Source organism: Rattus norvegicus, chromosome 7 (assembly GCF_036323735.1).
Source record: "Rattus norvegicus strain BN/NHsdMcwi chromosome 7, GRCr8, whole genome shotgun sequence".
In the NCBI taxonomy this organism is placed as follows: Eukaryota; Metazoa; Chordata; class Mammalia; order Rodentia; family Muridae; genus Rattus; species Rattus norvegicus.
The window spans coordinates 10341611-10362867 of NC_086025.1; the positions used below are offsets into that span (position 1 = coordinate 10341611).

The 21257-nt window shown below is 55.7% G+C and overlaps 1 protein-coding gene and 1 long non-coding RNA gene across 11 annotated transcripts; one reads left to right on the forward strand and one right to left on the reverse strand.

The window, feature by feature from the left end:
• Nucleotides 1-481: 481 nt before the first annotated feature.
• Abca7 (ATP binding cassette subfamily A member 7) lies at nucleotides 482-20484 on the reverse strand. 10 transcript variants are annotated; one of them, XM_006240874.5, is made up of 47 exons: nucleotides 20346-20484; nucleotides 19245-19317; nucleotides 19062-19155; nucleotides 18771-18912; nucleotides 18571-18683; nucleotides 18383-18456; nucleotides 18079-18159; nucleotides 17363-17573; nucleotides 17135-17274; nucleotides 15993-16109; nucleotides 15727-15894; nucleotides 15298-15530; nucleotides 14542-14718; nucleotides 14109-14331; nucleotides 13784-14005; nucleotides 13501-13702; nucleotides 12918-13028; nucleotides 11569-11740; nucleotides 11157-11288; nucleotides 10920-11059; nucleotides 10128-10265; nucleotides 9606-9793; nucleotides 9472-9529; nucleotides 9048-9325; nucleotides 8822-8864; nucleotides 8556-8648; nucleotides 8333-8484; nucleotides 8010-8134; nucleotides 7825-7923; nucleotides 7282-7569; nucleotides 7136-7168; nucleotides 6863-7040; nucleotides 6606-6775; nucleotides 5663-5840; nucleotides 5431-5546; nucleotides 4697-4841; nucleotides 4472-4595; nucleotides 4038-4167; nucleotides 3845-3965; nucleotides 3701-3763; nucleotides 2595-2701; nucleotides 2258-2399; nucleotides 2041-2175; nucleotides 1684-1787; nucleotides 1453-1545; nucleotides 835-1075; nucleotides 482-716 (listed from the first exon to the last, which is right to left on the reverse strand). In XM_006240874.5, the coding sequence occupies exons 2-47, from the start codon at nucleotides 19308-19310 to the stop codon at nucleotides 564-566; spliced, it is 6513 nt and encodes a 2170-aa protein (XP_006240936.1). In that variant the 5' UTR covers nucleotides 19311-19317; nucleotides 20346-20484; the 3' UTR covers nucleotides 482-563. The 10 variants fall into 10 exon arrangements, 8 of the variants coding, with proteins under 8 accessions (XP_006240936.1, XP_006240933.1, XP_006240934.1 ...); XM_006240871.5 differs by having other exon boundaries at nucleotides 19245-19429; nucleotides 20243-20462; XM_006240872.5 differs by having other exon boundaries at nucleotides 19245-19429; nucleotides 20346-20460.
• LOC134479813 (uncharacterized) lies at nucleotides 14603-16621 on the forward strand. Its single transcript, XR_010053563.1, has 2 exons — nucleotides 14603-14740; nucleotides 15360-16621. It is a non-coding gene; the product is annotated as an uncharacterized LOC134479813 (long non-coding RNA).
• Nucleotides 20485-21257: the final 773 nt, after the last annotated feature.

Below are 21257 nucleotides of genomic sequence, written 5' to 3' on the forward strand. Positions count from 1 at the left end.
GCCCAGAAAGGCCGCAGCCTGTGGTACCTAGTCTTGTTCTCCAAGCTCTGGTCCAGCCACAAACCCAGCCAAGGAGCTCCTTGAGGGGCCCGCGCCTCCCACTCATAGTTGGCTGGCTGGGGAGTGGGTTTGAGAGGTTGTGTCGGTTCGAGGACTGGCTGGCTCTGGGGTGGGCTTCTGGTTGGACCAGGAAAGTACCAGGGTCCTCTACACAGTCTGGAACATTCCAGAAGCCTGACCTCATGTCCACTTCACAGTCAGAAACACTCACAAGTCCCGCCCTTGGGTGTCAGACCCGCATAGGTACCTGCAGGTCAAGATACATGTGACTAGAAACCTGGGAGTGTCCATGTCGAAGGCACGGCTTGGCTGTCACAGCAGCTGCCACCTCTGTGACCACAGACACATGCATGTACTGTGCATGTGATAGTGTGTGAGTCTGTACAGAGCTAGGGCTCCTAAAGCAAACACACAGCCATGCTCTCGTTCATGTTTCTCTTTATTTCCTCCACAGCCCAGGGCGACCCTCTGAGTTATGCCACTCAGTCCCAAGGCAGGCACGCTCAGATCACGGTCTCCACAGAGCTGGGGTCTTCCAGGAATCGGCTGACCCGTTTGGGATGCTGCAGGCCAGGTGTGGAAACTTCCCTCGTTTCAGTCTCCTGTCCACTGCCTTCCTCCTCTTCCCCCTGGTCTTTGGAGAAATATAGGAACACCTGGCAGGGCAGAGACATGGAGGGGACAGAAAGGCATGGGGGTGGGGAAGATGTCAGCCCAGGATCATGAGGCCCCTCAGCTCTTCCCTTCAAGCCCTTGGATGGTGCCCGAAGTCACCTCCTCCAAAGTGGTCTGGCTCACAGAGAAGTCCTCCACACCGTGGGCCTTGCCTTGCGCAGCCAGCTCCCTGAACACTCGTGCCAGCTTGCATCCGCCCCCAGGCGGCAGCTGAAAGCGCAGACGGCTGCCATGCACCTCCCGAAGCTCAGCATCAGGGAATGTGGTCACAATGAAGGCTATCGCCGGTTCCGGCTGGTCCGGTGGGACCCTGAGAGTCAGTGTGTGGCCAGCCCCGAATCTGGAGGGGACAGGACCAGGGATGCAGGCCATGGCCCCCATTGCTTCTAGAAACCTCGCTGCTCCCTATATCCACCAGACCTGTCCCTAACCTATCTTGTACTCCTAGACCCAAGCCAATTCCTTCTCACACGGCCCTGCTTGAGAGCCTCGACCACGAGTCTGAGAGACCACGCCCACTCAGAAGACCTGGCACACCTGTGCCCAAGGACCGACACTCCTCACCTCCTCCAGACTCCATCCAAAAAGCTCCTCGGAACACTTCCACCTTCCCAAGCTGGCTCCGCCCCTAAGAGGCATCAAACGGCCCTGCCCCTAGCCTCTAGCCCTAACCACGCCCACAGCGCGCTTCATGTCAGTCCATCCTGCCCAGCTCACCTGCTTTTGAGATGCTGAGCGCTTCCCAGACAGCGGAACCGCCCGTTCACCATGATGGCCAGGCGCGTGCAGAGCGCTTCACACTCTTCCATGCTGCGGATGACAGTGTGAGCGCGGCTGGGCCCAGCCTGTCTGCCCGGGAACCATGCTTTTTGTCCCACTCTAGGGACCTCACCGGGTTCAGGATCACCTCATCCTGAGAGGTGGCCAGAGTGTGGCCCTGGGGCTCACCTGTGCGACGTGAGCACTACGGAGCGGCCCTCACGCACCACGGACAGCAAGTTGTTCCAAAGAAATCGCCGCGCACTTGGGTCCATGCCTGTGGTGGGCTCGTCCTGCAAAGGAGATACGGTCTCTGAGCCAGATGGGACCGCAGTGACAGCCTCAAAGCCTGCCCACTAGGGCTCCGTCCTGTCTAAGCTAGAGCACACTTCAATCAGACTCTGCTTAGGTGAAGCCCAAATGAGGCCAGGTTTTGCACAGGCATCTCCCCTAAGGCCTCCACGAGCTCAGACCCCAGTTCATTAAGGCTCGGCCCCAGTCACTCTGTTCCCACCCACAACCCACTCAGATCCCGCCTTCACGCACCAGAAAGACCACTGCTGGATCACCAACCAGAGCCAGAGCTGTCGCCAGCTTCCGTTTGTTGCCTCCGCTGTAGGTACCCGCGGGTCGGTCTGCGTAGCTAGGAAGGCCCAGGCGCACCAGGCCAGAGAGCGCTGTCTGCGGAGCGGGCCAGGTGAGCGTGGGCGGGGCCACCGAGAAGGGCCAGGCCCTGGTTAGCACCTGGACAGGGCGCGTTTACCTGGGCAACTTGGGCCTCGGGCACCCCGCGCAGGCGCGCAAACAGTTCTAGATGTTCCCGGCCGGTCAGCAGGTCGAAGATGGCATCAGACTGGGGACAGTAGCCCATGCTGCGGTGCGCAGCAGACGGCTCCTGGGCCACACTGTGGTGGGGGCAGGAAGTTAAAGAGCTTACAGGCCACCCACGCAGGTTTGCATGAGTGTCTGCGGAAAGCACAGGAGTCTTAGGGCATGTGGGCCATGCACAGAGGGGTGCAGGTCCCAGGGACTAGGCTGGTGAAGGACCATGTTCACTCAAGGGACAAATGGGATAGGTCAGGGTACAAAGAGAATCTTACTTGTGGCCTGCCAGCACTGCTTCACCACTGCTGGGCAGCGTGTCCCCCGTCACCATGCGGAAGGTGGATGTCTTCCCTGCCCCATTGACACCCAGCAGCCCGAAACACTGTAAGGAACCCACAAATCCTTCCTAGCCCTAGTCTAGGGCTTCAATCCACACCCCCTGGTGTAACCAGATGGATAGGTGAGGGAGTATGGGGGCATACGGGGTCAGTGCACTAGAGTCTGCGAGAGGCAGAACCATCTAGTCTAGCAGAGAATGGCTTGGGACACCCAGGATATCATCTTTGTTTTAGTTATTTGTGGTTTTTGGAGACAGGGTCTCATGTAACTCAGGCTGGCTTTGAACTCCCTACTTAGCCAAAGATGACCCTGCCTCAGTAGGCTTACCGTGTTCACAGATGTGTTCTGATCTGTCGTAGACAGCCAATGAATCAGAGCCAGCAAAAGAGTTTGCATATGTGTTGGGGGCCTAAGGAATTTTAACTAAGAAAGGCTTGATACAGGCATGTATAGACTAAGGGCTCAACGAATGCTGTCAGTGCATAAGAGATGATCCCACCAAAGTGATATTCAACACCCCTTCGGTGATCACAGTTTGTGCTAAAAAAAAAAAAAGTGAGCACACAGTAGGTGCCTAGTAAGGGCTGGTAGCACAATAAGAAACTCAGAGCAGGGACATAGTTCAGTGATAGAGTGATGGCCTAGAGTGCCCCAGTGAGGGGCTGGTGGTGTGGACTAGCTACATAGCTTTGGGTAGGCACCTCTGAGACTCAGGGTTCTATTCTTTGTCCCACAAAAATAAATGAGTCCCAAAATTAGGTGACAGGAGATGTTTGATGAAAGATATGACTACACAGCACCTACACAGCACATAGGGGCTGGAGAGATGGCTCAGTGGTTAAGAGCACCCGACTACTCTTCCAGAGGTCCTGAGTTCAATTCCCAGCAACCACATGGTGGCTCACAACCTACACAGCACATAAAACCCAGTGTCATCGTGCCAAGCGGCTCAACAGGGGTGGGCAGATAGGAAGTAGTCAATATCTGCAGGGAACTTGCCACCTCGCAGGACTCAGAACTGGGTGCTCTGCTCTGGACTTACCTCCCCAGGGGGGATCCCCAAGCACAGGTGATCCACTGCTGGGCTCCTCTGCCCACGGTACACCTGCAGGGGTAGGGGTTCTTTTAGAAAGGATAGAGTACCCATGCCACCACCCCCCATTCACTTGCCTTACCATGTGCCTACCTTGGTCAAGTCCCTGAGGACCAGCACATCCCCCTGGGTGGCTCCCTTGGTCACCCGCTCACGCTCTCGAACCACATCCTCATCCTCCTCCCCCAGGGGCGGCGGCAGTCTTGATTTTGGTCTGAGGATAGACAGGTGAGTGGACCCAGGGAAGGACTCTGGCCCCTGCTGCCCTCACCTGGTCCCCACTGACTGTGGCAGGAGGCGGTTGCGATGTTGGAGCAGGAGTGTGATTAGGAGGAACAGGGGCCCCTGGGCCACCATGGCCAGGAGGTTCTTGCCAATGATGTCCCAGCGTAGGGGCGACTGGAATTGCTTGTCTCCTGTGGGAACAGAAAGGACTGGGTCTTGCCCCCTGTCCAGATCACCCTAGACTCAAAAAAGTGACTAAGATGACTTGTACTGGTAGGGTGGAACTGACTTAGATTATAAGATTTCACATGCTCCTTTATGTATAGTCATAGACCTTTCATGATATGACCCTTTAGTTACATTTGACACAATTTTTGTGCCACCTAAAATTGTTCACTTAAAGGCAATGTATCTCCCTCCATCCCATATAACTGAATTTGGAGGTGGCACTTTCAGTTATGCTATTCACAGTTCCTACCTGACAGACATTCTCACCTAAGCGCTCAAAGGCATCTGCCATGGCCTGGTTCCGCACCATGTCAATGAGCCCTCGGCCAAGGCAGAAGTGGGGGAAGATAAGAAACACTTGCTTCAGGATCCGGCTCACTTCTTGAAGGTTCTGTTCAGGGTAGGTAGAACCTAGGAAATCAGTGGCTAAACCCAATGGTGCCCAATAACTCAGCCCCATCCCCAGGCCTTGGTTTTGTGCAGAGGTACCACCTGATCTGAAAGCAGTTCCAGCACGAAAGTGGCCATGCTGCTGTTGATGCCGATGAAGAGGTTGATGCAGGTGAGCACCACATAGGCCGTGCTGGGCACGGAGAAGAAGAAGGAGGCTGGGTACATGAGTGGCGTAATAGACCAGCTGGGAGGAAAGGGTGACAGGTGCTACTAGTGACTTTACATATTGGATGTCCCCAAGGGCAGCCACACAGCAGATTTGTGTTATGTGCTGGAATGTGATGAACTTTTAAGGCCACATTGGCTCAGCTCATAATTCTCCCCCTCCCCTCTTGTTCTCATGGTGTAGTTCAATTTGTGCTTGAACTCACAGTGATAAACTTGCCTCTGCTTCCCAAGTGCTGGAATCAAGGGTATGAGCTACCATAGCCTTTTAAATTTTTTAAGGTTTATTTATTTGTATTTATCTGAATAAATGTTTTGCTGCTTCTGTGTACACAAATCATGTATGTGCCTGGTGATTGTGGAGGTCAGGAGAGAGCATCAGTTCCCCTGAAACTGAAGTTACAGAAAGTAACAGAGCTGCCATGTAGGTGCTGTAAACTGAACCTAGGTCTTCTAAAAGAGCTTTTAGCCACTGAGCCATCTCTCCAACCCCTGAATTCTATCAATTTTGAGGTCCTCTTGGACCTCAGAGTCTTTCTTCAGATACTACAGTTCCCTTTTTTCCCACACCTCAGAGGAGTAGACCCCAAGGGACAGGGGGGTCTCACCCATACAGCAGTAACAAGAGTAAGAGAGCAGGCAGGTTCTCTGGAGCTACATAGGCTTTCTGCTGAAAGGCCAGGAAGATGAGCACCACTATGCACACTGCCACCAAGTAGTTACACTGTGTCCAAGACAGAAGTCACCTCAGTAGTTCATAGGGCCAGGGGCTGTGCCTCCCCCTCCCTCTCTTGTTGCCAGGTGCCCATTCATCTCTACCACGTAGTTAGCCACACGTACCATGTCCCAGAGGAAGTTGCCAAGCCAGTAGAGGGTTTGGGGCAGGCCACTGACCAGCTGCAGATGCTTGGCTCTGGTGATGCGTTCTTCTATGAGGACTAGGGTAAAGCTGGCTGGGACAAATGACATGGCGAAGACCACACAGATAGAGACAAGAACATCCACAGAGGAGGCTATCCTGTGAATGAGAGGTCATCGGGGTGGCTCAGAGCAGAATGGGTCATGATGTTGAGGTCTCTGGGACTGATCCCACCATTGGAGAGAGGGCAAAGCAATTTGGGAGTATAGGCATATGAGGTCTGGGTTTTTTGGTAAAAGTGGGACAAGTTCCAGGGTATCTGGATGTTTCTCAGCCTGAAAGTCTCTGTGTCTCAGTCCCTCTGTCTGTCTGCCTCTGTCTCTGTCTCTGTCTTTCCTCTTTTCGTTTCGTTTGTTTTGTTTTTTTAAAAGATTTATTTATGTTTACAGCATTCTACCTGCATGTATGCCTGCAAGCCAGAAGAGGGCACCAGATCTCATTACAGATGGTTGTGAGCCACCATGTGGTTGCTGGGAATTGAACTCAGGACCTCTGGAAGAGCAGACTGTCCTCTTAGCCTCTGAGCCATCTCTCCAGTTCTTCTTTTTGAATTTTTGAGACAGGGTTTTTCTGTGTGTCCTGGCTGTCCTGGACCTCACTCTGTAGACAAGGTTACTCTTTCCTTGAGACGGGGTGTCTATATGTAGCTTAGAACTGTCTATGTATATAAACTAGGTTGGCCTCAACACACAGAGATCTGCCTGCCTCTGCCTCTTGTGTGCTGGCATTTAAAGGTTTGTGCTACCAGGCAGACTGGCCTTTGCAACGTTGGTATGACATTTTGTCACTAGCCCTGGGCACAAGAAAGGCTCCAATCCACCACTCCTGAGCAACATGACCACTGAAAGTAAATGATGCACTTACAGCGTAGCTTCAGACAGCTGCTCCTTGGTCAAGTTCAAAGGATGGTTGAGTGTAGTGATGCTGTGGGCATGGCGGACTGAACCAGATGGTAGGAAGGCACGTAGGAGTCCATTGTTGGCTCGGTTCACAAAGGCCACCATGGCATGCCAGCCCTTGTTGTTGAACCAGATCTGAGTAGAGGAAGGGCCAGAAGGTCCAGAGATGCATGTGACCTTGGATCTTCTTGGCCCCTCCCACTTGCCAGCCCCAGCTCACACCTTGAGGCTGTTCCGGGCGTCAAGACCAAGGGCCCACTGAGTGAGGTTGTTCAGGATACGATCTAGTGTATTGCCAGGTTGAGGGCTCAGCAGTGCCCGCATCTCTGCCACTGTGCGGACCACCTCACGCCCTGAGGGCAGGTCTGGATCTCGGCCTCCCAGGGAGAAGCCCCCGTATCTGGGAAATGGTTTGGGGTAGAGATGGGAGTGGGCAGGCAAGTAGAGGGTGTGGAAAGGAAGAGACGGGGTTTCCCAGACCAGGTCCCTGCTCACCTGACCTCATCCACCCACTTCTTGGTCTTCAGGCTGCGGGAGAGACACACAGGGTACAGAGTAATACAGTCAAATGTGAGGGGTAAGAGGGCATGGGAACCTGCCCAGCCTCCCCGATGCTGGGCACAGAGAGCCTGGGTGCTCACCCCCGGCGCACCAGGCTGGGGTATGTCTTCACCAGAAAGTCAGACACATTTCGGCCAGTGAGATTCTGGACCACCTCCCCAAAGCCAGCCATAGCCTGGGGTGGTGGTGGACCCCCAGCTCCAGCAGGGCAATCTGGCAGCAAGCGGCGGGCTCCAGGCTGGCTGCACTGGCAGGCTGGAGATGGAGAGTCTGGAGTCCAGTTGCCGCTAGCCAGAATGCTGGCCACATCTGGAGGGACCTCTGGGACCGTGAAGTAGCAAGCCAGGGAATGTGTACACTCAGATCCCCTGTGGAGTTGAGAAGGGCGGTGGGTGCTAGAAAAGTGGCACAGGAGACACAGACTCCACAGTCCGATGAGACAAGGGGGCCATGCTCACCCAAGGGGCACAGAGGCACGGGGCCATGGAGGGAAACTGAGGCAGACCATGGGAGTCACAAGGCAGAGCTCCGGGGGGAAAAAGAGGGCAGAGAGAGCCCAAGAGGAGACTGGGGCAATGCTGAGGGGTTAAACAGCCAAGGAGAGTCAGCGGGATGGGCCTCACCTGGAACCTTTGCCCTGCACGCTCGGGTCCTGCAGCCCGGCCTCCCCTAGCAGAGCCTCCAGCAGCTTCATCCGGTTGGGGTCGGCAGGGGCATCCTCACTGCAGAGTGACAGATCAGCACCATGACTGTGGCCATCCCATCAACCGCCCAAGGTCACCCGCTGCTCACTGTGCCCAGCACCCACCTGAAGAAGGAGACCTGAGGGCCATACATAGCAGGGCTGAGCTGCAGGGGTGGGTACTGGCCAAAGGGAGGCACGATGAGGGTGAAAAACAGGGCCAGGCCCACAAAGAGGGCGGGCAGCACGATCTGTGGGACAACTTTGTCAGCATCCACCTCCATACACGCTGCCCCGCCCCCGCCTGCTCTACCACCTTCCATGGCTCCCCAGCACCCTCTACAAACAGCGGGAAATGGGTTACTGTGGAATGATGTCACTGATGACAGCCAGCATGGGCAGACACCCTAGGACAGTCACCCATCCTCCTCAGTGTGGGGCATTGTCACCTGTGCAAACAGGCCCCGGCGGCTGCGGCGAGCGAGCAGAAAACGCTTGTGGAGCAAAGCCCGGAGCTGTTGGCAGGTGAGTGTCCAGCCTTGCACTTGGGCAGTGGTGGGTGCAGAGCCTTTTGGGGCTTGGGGGTCCAGCACCAGCTTAGCTGTGGGGGATGGGTGGGTGAGCTCTGGCACCCTGGGGGCCTAGAGGGATGTGAGCAGGGGAGAGACTCACCCAGCTCCCCATTCTCCAGAACCGATGCCTCTGGCCCTGTGTGGGGCTGCGGAGTGGCTGTGAGAAGGTGCTGCTGCTGTCTGGGGTCACCACCTGTGGAACCAACAGGCTTCAAGGCTAAGGACAGGTCTGACTTCCAGGGAAACAGAAGCCAGAACCTCTGGGGAAAATGGAGGCCATTCCCAGTCAAGGATGGGAAAGGAGTCTGAGGCCTGGTTTGACTCTGGACCAGGGCTGGGTCGAAGGGCCACAGAGCTAAGACGCACCTTCTCCGTGTGCGTGTGCTTCCTCCACCACCTTCAGGAAGATCTGAAGAGACACAGCAGGAGACTCACAGGAAGGACCCTCATATACCACGGTCCCCCCAGACCTCCTCAAGAGATTTCCCAGCCGTCCCCCTTCCCTAAGAGCCATCCTTCCTCTCTGGAGTTCCCTCTTGCCATCCGTAAACAGACTCCTACTCCTCCTTCAAAACCCCAGCGGGGCCCACACCTCCTCCAGGTTGGTGTCTGAGATCCCGTAGCCAGTGAGCCCCAGGCGCTCCAGCTGCTGGTCCAGCTCTTGGAAGACTGTGGCAAAGCTGCCATCCAGGGCACCCGCATAGGGCAGTGCAAGCACCAGCTCATGGGGCAGTTCCTCTACCAGCTGCGCTCCGGGCACGTGACGCTGCACTAGCTCTAGGATCAGGGCTGCGCTTGGGGTGACAGGGACTGCATCAGGAGCTGGGGCCTGGCTGCTCCTGTGAGGGCCGTCTCGTGTGAGCACTGTGTCTGTGGGCAGAGGTCAGGGGTAAGACGTTCTGGGCCAGGGTACAGAGGCCCAGAGGTAAAACCTGAGTTCCTGAGTTGTGTTGCTGTGAGTTAAACGGCTGCTACCCCCACCCTTCTCGGAGGGGTCTCCCGGCCCGGGGGCTCACCTGCCGTCTTCCCCTCGCTGCCTGACTTCTTTTCCCGTCTGGGGTCCTCAGTGTCTCCCTTCAAAGAAAGACAGTGGTCTATCTCAGCAGGACAGAGCTGGGGACAGGGCTCAGGGACTAGCTCTAGCTCTCACCTTCAAGTCATGGGTGACAAGGGACTGAGAACTCTTCACCAGCGTCAGGTAGTAACCGCAGCCCAAGTGTCGGCGCAAGAAAAGTGGGGACCCACAGCAGCACAAAGAGCCACTTGCCACCATGGCCACACGGTCTCCCAGGAGCTCTGCCTCATCCAGGTGGTGAGTGGAGAGGATCAGTGTCCGACCTGGACGTAGGGACCCAACCCATGTGAGTCACCTGGCTCACCAGGTAAAGACCCAGGCAGCAGTGTCTCTCCCAGGAATCGCCTAGCCCAATGCAGCAAACTCCTGCGCGCCTCTCAAAACCCCATCCCAGCAGAGTTAGAAAGCTTCTCTCTCTCTCTCTCTCTTTTTTTTTTCCGGAGCTGGGGACCAAACCCAGGGTCTTGCACTTGCTAGGCAAGCGCTCTACCACTGAGCTAAATCCCCAACCCCATAGAAAGCTTCTCATAGTTAGAAACCTTTTCTGCAGAAACCAAGGGAACCTCAGGTCATCCCATCACCTCTTCCAACTCTTACCTTCTCTGTACTTGAGTAGCAATTCCCAAATGCCACGGCGGGAAGCGGGGTCCACACCAGCAGTGGGCTCGTCCATGATAACCACACGAGAGCCACCCACAAAGGCAATAGCCACAGAAAGTTTTCGCTGCATTCCTCCTGGTTGGAAGGAGTAGTAGGTTGGTCTGATGCTGCTTGTATCAAATGCTAAATTCTGCATCCCGAGATCTGGTTGCCCCAAGATGAGCAGAGCCTCACATATGCCAGCTTCTTTTGTATAAACCTTGCCCCCCCCCACCAAGTTATCTGTGATTAGTTAATAAAGATGCCTACCGCTGTAGTTGAGCAGAAGAAAGGGAGGTGGGACTTCTGTTCCTGGCTTGGGGTCAGAGGTAAAGGGGGGGAGGAGAGAGGAGGGTAGGAAGGAAGGAGGGAGGGAGGAGGAAGTGGAGTGTGGACTGTTGGAGAACGAGTGGTCCAGATGGAAGGTGGCCAGTGATATCTCAGGGTTACTGACAGGAAGTAGACAAAATGGCGTAGAGAGCTGATACCTGCCCAGCTCTAGTGCTGTAAGGCTTGTTATAAATTTAAAGATTCTGTGTCTTTTGTTTGGGAACAAAATGATCTAAGGTGGGATAGAAACCCCCAAATAATATTTACAGCAACCGGAGGCAGCGACTGTTAATGTGACCTTCCCAGCTATGTGCAGAGCACCCTCCCTTCCCCACCTGATTGTACACCAGTGCCCTGGTCAGCCCCTGCTGTCCTACACCCCACTCCCTACCATGGAGGGAGCCTTTGAGGCCAGCTCACCAGAGAGGTGACGCGTCTGTGTGTCCCGCTTAGGGATGAGCCCCACATCCCGAATCAAATGTTCCTGCTCGGAGTCTATGGCGGCTGCACTCACGCCTTTCAAACGGCCATAGAACCAAACGTGTTCTTCCACCGTCAGCCTGTAGCCAGGGTTGAGGGACAGAGAATCCCTTGGAGTATGTGTTTCAGAGGATGCCAGCCCCCTCACCGCCTCCATCCAAGCCCACCAGAACTCACATGTCAAACAGCACATTGTACTGTGGGCAGATGCCCAGGTGGGGCCGGATGGCTGCCATGTTGGTTTGCACGTCATGGCCCAGGATGGAGGCCGAGCCACTACTGGGTGGGAAGAGACCACTCAAGATGGACCTGTGGGTTCAGGGATCTGAGAAGTGGCCCTTCATGGATAGAACGGCCACCTACACTCTCAGGGCACCTGCTGTATGCTCAGGCTGTATGCTGTGTGTTCTCCATTTACAGGGGAGGGAAATGGTCTCCCAAGGACTCTGTATCTTCAACCTACTGCGTGTCTAAACTAGACCCTGTTCCTGCTTCCACAGTGCACCTGGGAATCCTCCAACCCCAGTGCTTAGGGAATAGATGGGGAAACTGAGGCCTGGGAACGACAGCATAGTGGCTGGCAGCTCACAGTGTGGTTGTCTTGCCAGCCCCGTTGTGACCCAAAAAGGCAGTGATGTGGCCTTCATAGAAGTCAAGGTTGAGCCCTCGCAGGGCTGGCTGTGGAGAGCCACGAAAATGCTTCTTCAGGCCTCGAATGGAGACACCAGGAACCAGACCAGGTGGTGGCTCTTCCACCAGAACTGTGGAGGGAGGGCAGCGTTGGCTGTGGACCCGTGTCGGTCAGAATTAAGATCCTCTAAGAGTTAAGGGAGATGCCCACGATGGTTAGAACTGTCAGCTCAGCTACTCTGCAGACCGAGGGAGGTTCAACCTGGGCAACTTTCGCAAGACCCGGTCTCCAAATAAAAGGTATAGGGTTGGGGTGCGGCTCAGTGGTAGAGCCTCAGTCTACAATCCCTCCAGGGGGGGAACCGGGGGCGTGGCTTAGGGAGAGAGCTCCTGCCTAGGACCCATCGGGAGAGGCAGATGGGTGGGTGCGGAGAGGGCAGAGGAGGCGGAGAAGGTGGAGGAGGCGGAGAAAGCAGAGGAGGCGGATAGAGGCGGAGAAGGTAGAGAAGATGGAGAAGGCGGAGAAAGCGGAGAAGGCGGATAGTTGCGGAGAAGGTGGAGAAGGCGGATAGAGGCGGAGAAGGCGGAGAAGGCGGATAGAGGCGGAGAAGGCGGAGAAGGCGGATAGAGGCGGAGAAGGCGGATAGAGGCGGATAGAGGCGGAGAAGGCGGATAGAGGCGGAGAAGGCGGAGAAGGCGGATAGAGGCGGAGAAAGCGGATAGAGGCGGAGAAGGCGGATAGAGGCGGAGAAGGCGGAGAAGGCGGATAGAGGCGGAGAAAGCGGATAGAGGCGGAGAAGGCGGATAGAGGCGGAGAAAGCGTATAGAGGCGGAGAAGGCGGATAGAGGCGGAGAAGGCGGATAGAGGCGGAGAAGGCGGAGAAGGCGGATAGAGGCGGAGAAGGCGGATAGAGGCGGATAGAGGCGGAGAAGGCGGATAGAGGCGGAGAAGGCGGAGAAGGCGGATAGAGGCGGAGAAAGCGGATAGAGGCGGAGAAGGCGGATAGAGGCGGAGAAAGCGTATAGAGGCGGAGAAGGCGGATAGAGGCGGAGAAGGCGGAGAAGGCGGATAGAGGCGGAGAAAGCGGATAGAGGCGGAGAAGGCGGATAGAGGCGGAGAAGGCGGAGAAGGCGGATAGAGGCGGAGAAGGCCGTGGTGGTGGAATGCTTGCCTAGCATTCGGAAGCCTTTGGGAGAGATCCTGAGGGGATGCGGCCCGGAGCTTGGGGATCTGGAGTGCCCAGGGGATTGAGTTGCCTTGCTGGACCTGTTTCTCATCAAGGATTACTGAGAGTCATGGGAACTCACCCTTGGGATCTTGTGGGGCAGGGGCCAAGACAGAACTCTTGGGAGGTCCAGGGCCACACCAGTAGCTCCTCCGAAAGGGGAAATTCCATGGTTCAGGGATTCCATACTGGCCTGGTGGAAAGTGACTCTCGGTTACGTGTAATACCCGTGAGATGTGAGGACTTCTGGTTACACACTGGGAGTCAGCGCATCCAGGAAGAGTGACCAAGAAGCCCAGCCTTCTCCCTCAATCTCTGCTCCTCAGAGACAGCATCCGCTAGGAAATGACTTCCAGGAACCCAATATCCCGGTGACACACCCTAAAATATGATCTGTTGTGTGCCAGGCTAGTGAGGGACTCCAGCCGGAAGCTCTGCCTCTGGGGGCGGTATTCTAAAGCAGGCTGTTCTCAGACACCAAGCAGCAGGAGGCCAGCTCTGCATTCTAGCCTCGGCGTCCTGCCTTCTCATCCAGACAGGCCTCTAGGAGCACAATATCCCAGACGCACAACCTAAAACATCTCTCCGTGGGCCCAGCCATACTCCATCTTGGCCTCCAGTGTGCATGTGTGTTCCCCACCCCAGACCCTTCCGCTATGGCCCACCTGGGCATACAGCCTCTAGGTACCAGAGGGCAAGGCCGTAGATGACAGCATCAAGCAACAAGAAGGCAGACACCTGTGCCAGGCTGAAGACATCCTCCGCCGGGCCTGTGCCCAAATTGTGCCACTGAGCCCCGTCCCCCTGCTCCTCCAGTAGAGCCAGGCTCTCGCATCCAAAGCCAAAGGCCACGGGGGACAGCAGGCTCTGGGGAGAGAAAGATGGATCAAGGAGTTGGCTACCCTTTGGGGGTGCCTATCCCCTTACACGGATCGGAATGTCCCTTACCACAGCTAAGAGTCCGCCCAGAGGCAGGCGCTCACGCCAGGCGACACACAGCACATAGGGCAGGTAGAGCGCGAAGTAGGCTAGGCCCCCGCAGGCTGCTGCCAGGTTGGCCCGGGAGAAGAAGGCACTGAGCAGAAAACTCTGAGCGACGGTGGCCACCGCAAAGGCCGCCAAGAAAAGGAAGACTACAACCGGGTGGCTGTAAGGAAGGATGTTCCCTAGCTGGGAAAAGCACAAGACTTTTAGGATCCCATTCCAAGATGGGAGTTAGGAATGCGTGCCCCAAGCTTCACTCCACCTGGGAGGCCTTCAAGGATTCCCTCACCTTAAGCACTAACACCAACAATGCAGCGCTGACCAAGAAGGGTCCCAGGCAGCTGAGGAACCAACCAAGCCAGAGCACAGCACGGCTCAACCCCATCGCACGCATGGTTTCTCGCAGCCGTGTCTCTTTCTCGCGCACCACGGCCTTCACAGTGAGCGCCACCGAGTAGATCCAGGCCAGAGTCAGAAACAGAGGCAGAGACCGGCTCAGCACCCGCAGGAACCTAGGTGGTGGAATATGCAATGTAGCTGGAGGGCCCCTGCTCAGGGTGCACACATGCAAATGTCCACGGGGGTCTCCAGGCTCAGCAGCAGCCTCAGAGCGCTGATCCAGACTAAAGGTTCCAAACCCCAGCATAGCCCACTTTGTTTCTATACGGGGAGCCCCCTTTGGGTTCCCTCCAAACCACGGAGCCCAGACAGGATGCTCTCACACATCGTCCACGTAGCAGGGGTGTGGCATCTGCTGCAAATAGAGGCCTGCTCTGGAGTCCCTGCCACTCAGCACGCGCACAGCTGCCTGCTCCAGCAGGTCCTGCAGGTACACGAAGCCGCCCCACACATACCGAAGGTCCATGAGGGGATCTGCTGACGGACCTGGGTCCCAAAACCTGAGAGATGCCAGATTCACCGGTAAGCCACAACACGGTAATTCATGGACCCTACCCACCACGCCTTTCCCCAGCTGTCTCTTCTCCAGACTCAAGAATGCCCTTAGTGGGGGCTGGGGATTTGGCTCAGTGGTAGAGCGCTTGCCTAGCAAGCGCAAGGCCCTGGGTTCGGTTCCCAGCTCGGGGGGGGGGGGGGGGGAAGCACTGACTGCTCTTCCAGAGGTCATGAATTCAAATCCCAGCAACTACATGGTGGCTCACAACCATCTGTAACGAGATCCGATGCCCTCTTCTGCTGTGTCTGAAGGCAGCTACAGTGTACTTGTCATATATAAAATCAATAAATAAAATCTTAAAAAAAAATGCCCTTAGCTAGTAGCTCCCCCATCTCTGCACTCGGAAAGCCCGTGTTGTACCTGACTTGCCTCTCTTTGTACTGGATTGGCCTTTCACTGCTCTTGGCTGGCCCCCTACCCCCTTATCCCACCCCCATGTAGTTCCATCTCTCACCTACAATAGCCAGGGTCTCAACCCCACCCACCACACCCTAGGACCCCCCACTGAAGCTCTCTCCCTCACTTGTCCCTGATCTTATTGGTCCTTGTGACATCATCAATATCCATTCGAATCTTGACTCGTAGGTGGCCAGGACCCGTGGTGGTTGGAGATGGCGGTTCAGATGAGTCCAGAGGGTGCTCTGGGCTCAGGAAGACGATGCCTGCCCAGAGGCGGCGCTCACCCAGCAGCTCCAGGGCACGGGACACAAGAGCTTCCTCTGAGGGCACAGCCTCCAGCTTGTCCAGGGACACACACTGTAGCAGCGGAACATGCATCCCAGGTTCTGGGGTGTGACTGAACCCCCAAGCCCATGACTCCTTCCCCTGGGTTCCTTGTTCCCGTAGGAGACCATATACATGGCCAGGAGGCCCCCTCTTGAGATGTCTCTTTGCTCTGTCCTCCAGAGCCAGAGAAAGACTCTCTCTGCCTTCTATGATGACGACCCCTTACCTCCAAGATTTGGCCCAGTATTTCTGCCAGGCGCCCCATGTCTGCATGAGCCTCCTGCCAGTTGTATCGACCCCTACTAGGATCCAGAAAGTCTCTGATAGCCTCCAACTGCTTCTGGCCTTTGGGTGTCTGCTGCTGCCACCCTGTGCCCTCCACATCCAGCAGTTTCTGGGGAAGGAGGAAAGTGACCGTGAGGGTGGTCTCCGCTCCCCACCCTTGCTGCTCTGCATACCACCCAGAAGAGGCCCACCTCCATCTCGGCCCACCTGAAGCATGGCCACGTTTGTACTGTCATTCATGAAGTTGAAGATCTGGGGTCCCAGTACTCCCCAGAGTTCGTGTAGGTCCCTCAGCAGAGCCAGCTCCTCAAAGGTCTGGTTCACCTGCAAGCGGGCAGCCAAGATCAGCCAGGCTCCTGTCCACATATCTGCCCTGCCCTGGCTGTGCCAGGTCGCTGCACCTCTTCACCATCATAGAGCCTCATGGCGTAGCCGTGGCTAACCTGGAACTCAGATCTGCCTGCCTCTGCCCCCAAATGCCGGTACAGAATGCCAACACACCCAGCCCTAGTATTATTTTGAGACAGCGTCCCACCCTATAACTTAGGTTGGAATTCCACATGCTCCTGCCTCAACTTCCTTCTGAGTGCTGGAACTATAAGTCTGTGCAGTCAGGCTCTAAAGAAAGAGCCATCCCGGGCTGGAGAGATGGCTCAGTGGTTAAGAGTACTGACTGCTCTTCCAGAGGTCCTGAGTTCAAACCCCAGCAACCATGTGGTGGCTCACAACCATCTATAATGAGATCTGATGCCCTCTTCTGGTGTGTCCGAAGACAGCTACAGTGTACTCGTATATAATAAATAGATAAATCTTAAAAAAAAATAGAAAAAAAGAAAGAGCCATAACTTTAAGTTGTTTTTTCTTAAAAAAAAAATTAGGGTGCCAGGTGTCAGGAGGCTGAGGCAGGCAGATCTCTGTGAGTTGGAGGCCAGCCTGGTCTACAGAGCCAGTGCAAGACTGACAGGACTACACAGAGAAACGCTATCTGGAAAAAAATAAGTGTGTGTGTGTGTGTGTGTGTGTGTGTGTGTGTGTGTGTGTATTGATTTTGGACAAGGGCTCTATCTGTGAATTACACGCCCCAACCCCAAGACCCTAACTAGAGGAGTGGGAGGGTTGGAGGCTTGAGAGGGTGGGGGATTGTTCTACAACCCCTACCCCCACCTAGGGATTCCAGGCTGGGTCTCCACCCTGAGCACACCCACAGTTCCCCACGGAGGGAGTCTAGGCAGTAGTTCTACTCCTGAACACCCCCCCCAGCCCTCACCTGAGTCTAATTCACTGTTAGTGACCACCTGACTAAGGGTACTGTGGAGATCACCGTCCCCTCTTTGGTTCCTACGTCTTACCTGAGCCATGAGTTTCCTAGTGAAGTTTGTGTCAGGTGCAAAGAGAATTTTCCCGAGGATCAATGGCTTCAGGCGTCTCCAGAGCAGCCGAGACACAGGGTGGTCATCCAGTGCCCCCACGAACTCAGAGCAGGCGGGGCCTGGCACGAGGGGAGGAGGATCATATAACACACATATGTCTATTTCCACCGGCCCCATGGGGAACCCAACACAGCCCTAAGGACTTACTGAGACTGCTGTCAGGCAGGGTGGGCGCCAGCTCAGGCCCCATGAATTCGTTGATCTGGTTGGCTTCGTACCAGTTGAGGGACAGACCCCCTGGACTGCTGGGCCCCTTGGTACTGCAGAGGGCCTCCGAAATCAGCTCCAGAGAGCCAGCTGACCCTCGGGGCCTCCGCAGCAAAGCCCGGAGTTCCACAAGGCTGGGTAGCGTCAGGAGCTGCCAAAAAAACCACCCAGGGCTGCTGGACACCTTCTGCAGACCATCTGGGTCACCTTTTTGTTTCGCTTTGGGTTTTTGTTTTTGGAACACGGTTTCACGTGGTTGGGCTGGCCTTACTTGCTATGTAGTCAAGGAGGACCTGCTCTACCTTCTGGGTGCTGGGACAGCAGTGTGTCATGTCTCCTGGTTCATAAGGAGTTAGGGCAGAATCCAGGGTTTCGTGCAAGCTGGGCAAACTCTACCAACTGAGCGAGCTACAAGCACTCTACCCGCTGAGCTATACCCCCAGCCCGTTTGTTTGCATGACATATTGTCTTACTCTATATCTATAGCCCAGGCTAGCCTCAACTCGCAATTCTCCCACCTAGTGTCTGGAGCACACAGATCGGTGGGAGAGACCACTACCACACAGACCTAGGCAGGGACTCGGCCAGGAGTACCTGTCCTATCCCGTCTGCATACTGCTTCCTGGCCAGGGTAGAGGCTGGCTTGGGCCACTCACCTCCTGGGCAACAGTTCTGGTAGCATCTGAGAACTTTCTCATGGAATCCTGGGCTTGACCCAGCACGGTCTCCAGGGATGCCTGTGAGGAAGACAGCAAGGATGGCAGGCAAGACCTAGGTGGACTGCTCAGTAATCCTCTGCCAAGAATGACCTTCCACCCATGATCCTCCCGCATCCACTTCCTGAGCATTCCCCACCCCACCGAGCTCCTGTCGCCCCCTTTTACAAACGAGGAAAGGGAGGGTTGAAAGGGGCAAGTTCCAGGCCAAAGACCGGAGTTCCTCACTCCAGCCCCTCCTCACCCGTTGCAGGATCTTCTCCAAGAGCTCAGTCACTGACCCTTGCTTAGCCGGTTGGTTACTCTCCTGTGGCCAGGCTGAGGGAAGGGGATGCTAATGGTAGGCAAAGATCGGCTTGCAGTGCCTCCTCCCCCACCCCCTGCCAGAATTACAGCCTCAAAAGACAAGAGTTTCTTATTTCAAGTCTCTACCTCCGCTCCCAACAGCCCTGAGCACGGGGATCAGTTTCCCCAGGGCAGCCAGCATGTCCTGGGTGCTGTGGCCCCCCAGCACTGTGTGAGCATCGGCAAGGAGCCTCGAGATCCTGGGAAACAGAGAGGGAATGAGAGGCGGGGCCTCAAGAGTCCCGAATCCCATTCTCTAGCTAGGCCCCCCTTTCAAATTCACTCACAAGGAATCCTTAAAGTTGCTCAGGACGCCAGGCTTCTCTCCAGGCGTTGGGTGTTGGAAGCAGGAGTTATTTACGTTGCAGACAAGGCCCTGCAGCCAGGGCACCGTGCCCGCTGATGGTAGTGGCTTGTTTGGAAAGTGGCCTGTAGCGGGGAGACACCTGCTCAGAGTCTCCCTCACTTCTGTTATCAGCTAAAAGATATGGCCTCGCGCCACGCCACACCCCGCTCAGACCCAGCACCAGGAAGGGCGGGAGAGGCTTCCCTGTCCCACCACACACAGTGGCTCTCACATTCGTGGTGCTCCAGTGGGGGGTGTGAGTGACGGACGGCCACTAGGATGAAGAAGAGGAAGAGGGGCCACAGTAACTCCACTACTAGTTGGATCTGGGGAGAGAATGTGTAGAAGATTTTGGGGGATCGCGATGACGATGACACCTGCCATCGCTCCCCGACCTGCATACTCCGGGTGTTACCGGTTGTCTCCGTCGATATGTGTAATTTTTCCACAGTAGGAGCATCAACTGTGTGCAGAAAGCCATGATGACTCTGAACCGGAAACAGAGCGGAGAGGACAGGACAAAGAACAGGCTGAGGGTGAGCTGTGTGCCTCCGGACAAATGCCTGACGGTCTCTGTTCGTCATCTTTCAACCCTAAGGGCTGAGCCGCGGGAATCTCCGGTGAAGAGAGCCCCGCAAACATAAGGCACCAAGGAAAGACATTCACTACAGAAGTGACCAATGGGAACCCGGCGCGCAGCCGTCTTCGTAGCTGATTGGCTGGAAGGGCTATAGCTAAAGGCTAGGGTCTGGAAGACCCTGTTCGCATTCTTAGGGGGCGGAGCTTAGGTTTAAGGCTTGGGGCTCCCGGGTTCACTGTCAGCCTCATCCCGGACCCGGGTTTCGGCTCCGTTCGCCTTAGGTGACCCCCGGTGAGACCCGCAGCCCACGTCTCCTGTGCGGACCGTGTCTCATGTCCAGCTGGCCCTCCATTTTTAAGAGATGGAAACTGAGGCTCAAAAAGGGGCAAAGTCACGCTCGCAAGGAAACCGGAGATAACGAGGGCCGGCCCTCCGGGGTCCAAAGGATGGGACAGAAGACCACCGGCTAGGAGGAGTCGAAGACACGCTCCTTGAGCACGCCACTCCTGATTTCGTCATTTTATTTCCCCCCCAGAACTGTCTGCCCGTGGCCTGCTTCATGGTGCAGATAGGGAAACTGAGGCTGACAGAGAAGGAAATTGCCAAAGTTTAACCATCTACATGGACATTGGCAGCTTCCACTCGGGGACTTTTTTCCTTCATAAAGTGAAATTTGAGATCGGGGGACCCGCCTCATTTGGAAAGTGGGGCACTGGGGGTGTAGGTTGGCAGAAGTCCCTCCAGGTGACCAGATGACCGCAGTGAGGATCAGTGAGGATCCGTTTTTCCGCATACGGAAGGATATGGATGGGTGAGGGAGAGTAGGGGCTCACCTGGAATCCCAAATTACCAGGGAACGTGGCTCCGCCAATCCTTGCCCCACGGCATCCCCAGTTCTTTAGGCTCTACCTTCCACCCTCTCGGGGATTTTCTCACCGTCCTGAGGCCCCCAAACTCCATCCACCTTCGCTCCTCCCGGCCTCGGCGGGGGTGCGCGGCCCCTTTAAGAGGAACCCGGCTCAACCGCGGACGACGCCCTTCGCAACCTGAAGCCCTAAGCAGCACCCGGCCCCGCCCCCTAACGCTACTATTGGATAGTGCACCTGCTACTCGGCGACTTTGCCATTGGAGGAGGCGGGACCATCGCCCGGTTCTCCTTGCCGGGTTTCTTAAAGAGACCGCAGGCTTCTTGCTGCATCACTTTGGTTTCACTGAGACGCTACTAAGAGGGGAACAACGGGGTCCCCCGTGAGTTCACATCTCGAAATGGTAGATCTCCACAGCAGGACATTCCTGTCTTCTCTCTCCAAAGACTCCTTTTTAAAAATACTTTTTAATTTTGAGACTGGCTCACACTGTGGTAGGCTGAAAGTCACTGTTCAGAGCAGGCTGGTCTCACAGAGATCCCCTGCCTCCGCCTCCTGAGTGCTGGGATTAAAAGCGTGTGCCACCACAAGTAACCGTTGTTTTTAAATTTAGTTAATGTGTTTATTAGGGTAGGACACATGCATGCATGGCATGTCTGTGGAGGTCAGAGGACCATTTCCTGGAGTCTGTTCTTACCTACCATCATGTAGGGCCTCAGGCAAAGACCACATTTAGGACAGCAAGATTGACACCTAGGTCAGACGGGTTGCGCAGGGTCCTTTATTTCCTGTCCCATCTCCTGCCACCAGCAAGATTTGTACCACACAGCCTCCGTGAGCTCATCCACAAAGTAGGAGTCCAACGACATCCAAGCATTCACCCACACATTCATTTTAATGACGTCCTCTGGTCTAGACGATTTCAGAATCAGGTGGCAGCCCCATATTTGTTAAAGCCAATAGTTGCCCGGATTGTAGGCAA

Coding starts and splice junctions, on each gene's coding strand:
- Abca7 (XM_006240874.5), bottom strand. CDS start 19,310: ATGGCTTTCTGCACACAGTTGATGCTCCTACTGTGGAAAAATTACACA. Junction 8,649..8,821: donor AGCACACGCACACGGAGAAG/GTGCGTCTTAGC, acceptor TTGGTTCCACAG/GTGGTGACCCCAGACAGCAG. Junction 7,041..7,135: donor AAGTGGGTGGATGAGGTCAG/GTGAGCAGGGAC, acceptor ACCATTTCCCAG/ATACGGGGGCTTCTCCCTGG.